The sequence below is a fragment of the Camelus bactrianus genome, chromosome 33 (genome assembly GCF_048773025.1).
Source record: "Camelus bactrianus isolate YW-2024 breed Bactrian camel chromosome 33, ASM4877302v1, whole genome shotgun sequence".
NCBI classification, from domain to species: Eukaryota; Metazoa; Chordata; class Mammalia; order Artiodactyla; family Camelidae; genus Camelus; species Camelus bactrianus.
The window spans coordinates 17,714,892-17,721,382 of record NC_133571.1 but is presented as its reverse complement, the minus strand read 5'-3'; the positions used below and the strand labels follow the sequence as shown (position 1 = coordinate 17,721,382).

The 6,491-nt window shown below is 37.8% G+C and overlaps 1 protein-coding gene across 1 annotated transcript; it reads left to right on the top strand.

Annotated features, from left to right (window-relative positions):
* The first annotated feature begins 282 nt into the window (after nt 1-282).
* Nucleotides 283-6,491, top strand: LOC141575857 (olfactory receptor 10N1-like). The gene has a single exon (XM_074356982.1). The coding sequence runs from the start codon at nt 5,559-5,561 to the stop codon at nt 6,489-6,491; it is 933 nt and encodes a 310-aa protein (XP_074213083.1). The 5' UTR covers nt 283-5,558.

The following is a 6,491-nucleotide window of genomic DNA, read 5'->3' as shown; positions in this document are numbered from 1 at the left end:
GAACAGCTGCTCAAAACCAAAAAAATAAAAAAATAAAAAAAATAAGGAACACAAGTCTTATAGGTTTTATAATTACCTGACCTACTTGTGATCACAAGTAGCATTAATAGGCATCATTTTTTGTAAATACTAGTAACTTGCAAACTTTGGAGAGATGACCTGAACACTGGGCCCAGCAGAAATGTATCATAGGTGGATGCATAGAAGATAGGATGGACTGAAAAAAATAAAATACACATCTGGCTACTATACATTTAGTTCTTGTTATAAACCAGTGTTAAGTGTTCTACATGGTAAGACAGCTCTCGTTACAGACAGGAATAATGGCTGTCGTCACAAAGCCGCTTAGTTGTCAGAAATTCCTTAGAGATGCTAATTATTGCTTAAGAGTAACAATTGTCATCAGCGACAAACAAATATTCTTTGACAAGCCAGAAGCATAAAGAAGTGTGAAAGGAGATAGGCAGGATGAAGCTCAAGGGTCTAACTCTCTGAGGATCAGGGAAGGGCATACCTTGCTCATCCAGAGGGTCAAAAATTGGTGAGAAAACTAGGAATCAGCTTTTGATGTATTAGAATCAACTTGGCTTTACCCTAGAATTAAGCCTGTGAGAAGAGAAAAACAGGGTGGTCATGGAGGACCCACAAGCTCTTTGATTCTGAATTCCTTTAAAGATTATCTTGATTACTGTGTAATATTTTCTCATTCATAAATACTCTCAACATCCAGCATTTAATTGCTCCCTATAGTCAGGGTTCCTGCTCCCTAAGTCTCAGGATATATCATGGATGGGGCTCCAAAGGGACTAGGAGATCATTTAAAATCCTACAAAGGTAGGAGATCTATTTACTTCTGCTAACTCTTGAGGAAATCACCCTAGATGATAGGGCAGCCATGATAAGATGCGTAGCATCCTCTCTCTGTATGATTCTGAATGAAAAAGACCACTGGGGTCTACAGTCAGAGAACCCAAGTCCAATTCCACAGCACCTAGGGAAGTGAGACCTTCGGGGTGAAGAGTCACAACTTTATAGAAGAAACTGAAGATAAAAGGTGGGGGAAAAAACATTTGTTTTCCTTAATTGAGCCAGGCATGACCCTTTTGACTATGTAAATGCTCAGAGCATCTTCCCATCTTCTTTAATTTTTACTTTTTACCTCGACTCTGGAGTCCTGGGTAGCAAGGATTGTTGGAAGAAATCACAATGAAGGGCTTCCCTCTCATTTTATGCCATGAGTAGAGTCCTTTCCTCCATTCACTGTCAAACAGCGTGCAGAAATGCATTCATTTATTCGTTCTGTTGTTGTTCCTTAATCATTAATTTAGCATCTGACACCTTCCAAGCAGTATATCGTTGCTTAGGATTAAACAATTAACTGGTTATGTTCCCTGACATGGAAAAATATATTTCTATGGCATGGAGAAAACAATAATCTTTATGAAACAAAGACAGGTAAAAGACATTCTCCTGGTCCCTTCCAAATGATCTGAGGAGTGTATATATGTCTTCTTAAACTGCTCCCTTTTCTTCTCTTTTTCCTAAAATGTAGTATTTCTCAAAATAGCCCTATTTTGTTGTCACTTTACCCTGTCTCTCCTAATGACTTCATTCAGGCTTAGGACATTGACTCATATTCATACAGGTTACTACTTCCCATGGGTCCCTCTATAGCAAGTATAATAATAATGAACTATTACATAGCATCTCACCATGTATCAAAATCTTTCATGAACATCGTGTTTAATCTTAACAGCAGTTCTGTGATGTATTATCCCAGTTAATCAAAAACAAACATTTATTGGGTACCGACTGTCTACCAAGCATGATTATAAGAATATCTCACATTTTCAAGGGGCACAATTATAGTGGTACATGTCAAAGTAAAGATTGTAGGATACAAGTGAGGGACATAATATGAAGGAGGCTATTCATTAGTTTAGCAGGAACTTTCCTTACCCCTGTTGTCCTGCCTTAATTGTTAAATATATCCCCTATAGCTCTCAAAAGTGTCCTACTTAGAATGATAAACTTTAAAAGATTAGTAAAAATTGAGGCCACTGGTGCAGGGAGTGCTTTCTGCTTCTTTAAAGATGAGAAACTGAGGCTCAGGGATTATAAACCACTTGCCCAGAGTCACACCACCAAAGATCAGAACTCGACCTTGTGTTTTTAGAACTCTAATCCAAGCTCTTTTTTAATATGCCATGTTGTGTCTTTCTGAGACAAATGTTTTCATTTGAATTCAATCTTCTAGGAAAGTTGTGTCCACTTCTAACTGTGGAATCAACCCTAAATTACTATTTGAATTATCATTCTCGGGTTCCATGTGTGCTTTTGATGCCTATGAATCTGTCTGATTGTGAGTCGAGAAATGGTGAGGAGCTTGAATGTTTAAGATTTTTAAAAATAATATTTGTAGTTATAAAGACAGTTTTAAAAAACATGGTAAACAAATGGTGTTATTTTCATGAGATATTTCTCAGTTTTTCTTTGCTTTCAGTTTTTATCTTAGAGAAAATAATGTTTATACTGATTGAGAACCAACAGAAATATGACTCTTTCACCTTGCATGTCACTGATGTAATGTATTAGCACGATTCACATTCTGCTGTGTTTTGAATGGTTTAGAGGGGTGGGTGCTTACATGTAGGGTATGGGGGCAAGGTACATACTTAAGCCATGGTTCCCATTCTTCTCCATCTCATGTTTTATTTTTGCACCTCAACATTATTCAGAGTAGACCTCCAATGGGCACCCAGGGGTATTTTTTAAACATTTCTTTCAAACTGTGACTTATTTAGCATTAACTATGTGCATGCATATATTAAATCAGTACATTACAGGAGTGTTTTCATTCTTGCCCAAAGGGGTAATTAACAGGTTCTGGAAACCTGCAATATGCCAGCCACTGTATTAGATGCCTCACATTAGATTATCCTATTTAATCTATCCATTTAATCTACTCTTAGAACATAATACCGTTCCCTATTTTAGAGGTAAGTAAACTGAAACCTAGCAAAATCACAAAATTATTAAGCAAGAGCCTAGATTCAAAAACCAATCTGCCTAGATCAAAAATCTTATCTCTCTTTACCACCATTGCCTCCTCTCAGTTATTCTATTAGCCCTCTCTGTTCATTGAACCTACCAGAAATTGTTCATAAGCCTGCGAGGATGGCTATGTAAAAAGATGGCTAATCCAGACCATGGCAGCCACCCGGTGGCCATGCATTCTTTCTTCCATAACTTCAGCCCAAGTGCAAACTGACTTCAGGTCCAGATGACCCCTCATTGGAAACAGACAAAAGTAGTATGGAAAAGTGAAGAATACCAGCTTTCCTCCAACAAGAAACCCAGAAGGACCCAAAGGCTCAAAGAATCCAATACAATAAACAGCATCTCTATAGATCTGATATCATAAAACAATAATGATGAAGTAAATAAATTGCATTAATATATCTTGTGATAATGCTATCCTAGTTCTACGTATCATATAAACTAAACGCATGATCTAAATCTAGAACCTATGGCTGTGTGAATAATTTTTGTACTATTTCAGGTATTCTTAGACTAATTCATTTTTCATGTTTTTCTTTTTGTTGCAGAATTTTCCAGTAATCATGACTGTTTCCTTTTCCTTCTCTTGAGGGAGCTCCATTATCCATCCTTAACTCTGTACCTCCACCTATCATTTATATATATTTTTCCTCCAGCAAGAGGAAATTACCGGTTTCCAGCAGTTATGAAGATATTCAAGGCTCATTCATCCTATCTTTCCCAATTCAGGAATTAGATACCATACATTTAGAAGAATCTCTAACTTCCTTTTATTAGGCATGGATTCTCAAGGTAAAAGCAGACTCACTACAATCATTAATTTAAAAAAAAAAAAAAAAGGCTGATAGTAGTCTAAAGACAAAAGGAATCGTTTCAGAGCATTCTAAAGTTCTATTGAAAAAACACATTTATTGGGTTCTAGTGTTTCCTAAGTCATAGAGGTACAGTGGGGAACAAGAATAAACAAGGTATCTTCATAGAATTTGCAGTCAAGGCATATCCATAAATTAATCTCCAACTTTTTATTTCATTTGTCTAACAAATAGTTAAATGCCAGCTATTCACAGGCACTGTGATAAATATTTCAGATAATGACAAATTACAGTCTTTACCCTCAGAGACCTGTAGTCTAGTAGAACCTGAACTCAAGGTCATCAGAATTTCTTTTATATACATGGATAGTATTAACCTATCTTACTACTTTCATTTTTTTACAAGACAAAATTATCAATCAGTAACTGTTAATTATAAAAGAAAATCATAGAAAATGACCAGGGATTGTAATTAGAAGTCCAGACAATTATAATTAGACAATTTTTTTTTACACTTTTGCTCTCTCAAAATCAAATCATACCAGTAAAAACTTCAGTGAAAGCAGCATCTCTTCTTGGCTGATTCACAAAATCAAGCACTGTAGCAGACAGCTGACCACAGCACACCCTACCAGCTGTTTCACACTGTACATTGCTTTTCCTTTAAAATAAAACTGATAGTCAAAATCTTAGAAGCAGAACGCAGAATGGTGGCTGACAGGGGCAGGGATGGGGGAAAATGGGAAATTGCCAATTAACAGGTATAAGGTTTCACTAACTCAAGATGAATGAACTCTAGAGATCTGCTGTACAACATTGTGTCTGTAGTTAATATCATTTGGTACGATTAAAAATCTGGTAAGAGGGTAGATCTCATGTTATATTTTTATCAAAATAATTTTTAATCAGAAAAATACACAAAACATTCGCAAAATTTAAAGATATTCATTGGATTCAAAATTTTCCATTGTTAGCAAATACCAAATATCCGTATCTACATCATTATATATTGACTTTCCTAAAACCTACCATCTACATAATGTGACTTAGCTGGTAGACTCCAAACAACCTAAAACCTCATGATAATAACCAGACTTGCTACCAGCAGTTTCTCCTCAGCTAAATGAATATTGTCAAATAAAATGCTAAAAAAAAAAAAAAAAAGAATATATCCAATTATAATGATACCAATAAAACCCAAATCTTAATGATCAATGTGTTGTATCACTATGCTTTGCTCTCAAATTGATGCTTGATAGATATAGAAGGTATTCGATCACGTGTTTGAATGACTTACAGGTGATCTGAAAACGAATCAGGAAGATCAGGCTTCCGGGGCACTTACTGTTGTGCAGTGGTTGCAGACATTAGTCAAACTATGTTCATTTACTCAGTATTGAGATATTTGTTCTCTTATCCCATCCAGTATTTCACTATGTTAAAGCTTCATTTTTCTTTATGGCCATATGAGTGGAGAAATATGATCCCTCAAGATATGAAGGCATAGATTTGCTTTACTGGCCCCTGAATGTCCTTGGCAGAATTTCTAACTCTTAATTTCGACATCATCTGTATGTTTAAACAAAGATTAGTGATGATGAATATTGGTACTGCGTCTGTCACAAATCAGCCTCCACATTCGTGTTTTTCTGTCTTTTGTCTCTCCCAGACCGTCCCTCCAGGAACATGAGCAGCCACACACAGCTGAATGAGTTCATCCTACTGGGAATACCTCAGACAGAGGGACTGAAGACTATGCTCTCTGTCATCTTCTCATTCATTTACCTCTTCACCCTGCTTGGCAACTTACTCATCCTTACAGCAATTGTTCCCTCCTCTACCCTTCACACCCCCATGTACTTCTTCTTGGGACTCCTGTCTATTTTTGACATGTTGTTCCCATCTGTGACCTGTCCCAAGATGCTACTCTATCCCTCTGGCCAGAGCCAAGCCATTTCTTGTAAGGGATGTGCTTTACAGCTCTTCTTCTATCATTTCCTGGGTTCTGCTGAAGGCTGCCTCTACTCCGTGATGGCTTACGATCGCTTTGTTGCCATCTGTCACCCGCTGAGGTATCTGCTCATCATGAGACCTGGACCCTGTGTTGGTTTGGTCATGGCAGCTTGGACAGTGGGTTGTCTTCATGCCACCATCCTGACTTCCTTTACCTTTCAGTTACCCTATTGTGGCCCCAATCGGGTGGACTACTTCTTCTGTGACATTCCCGCTGTCTTACCCCTGGCTTGTGCTGACAGCTCCCTGGCCCAAAGAGTGGGTTCCACTAATGTCAGCTTTCTGGTTTTGATGTTTTGGTTCAGTGTTTGTGTCTCCTACACACACACTGGGATTGCCATTTTGAGAATCCGCTCCACAGAGGGCAGGCAGAAAGCTTTCTCTACCTGCAGTGCCCACCTCACTGCAATCCTCTGTGCCTATGGACCTGTAGTCATTGTCTACCTGCAGCCCACACCCAACCCCTTGCTTGGTGCCACGGTGCAAATATTAAATAATATTGTCTCACCCATGCTGAACTCGTTAATCTATTCCTTAAGGAACACGGAAGTGAAAAGCTCCTTAAAAAGGGTTTTCCACAATGTAGTATTGACTGCTCTGGAATAA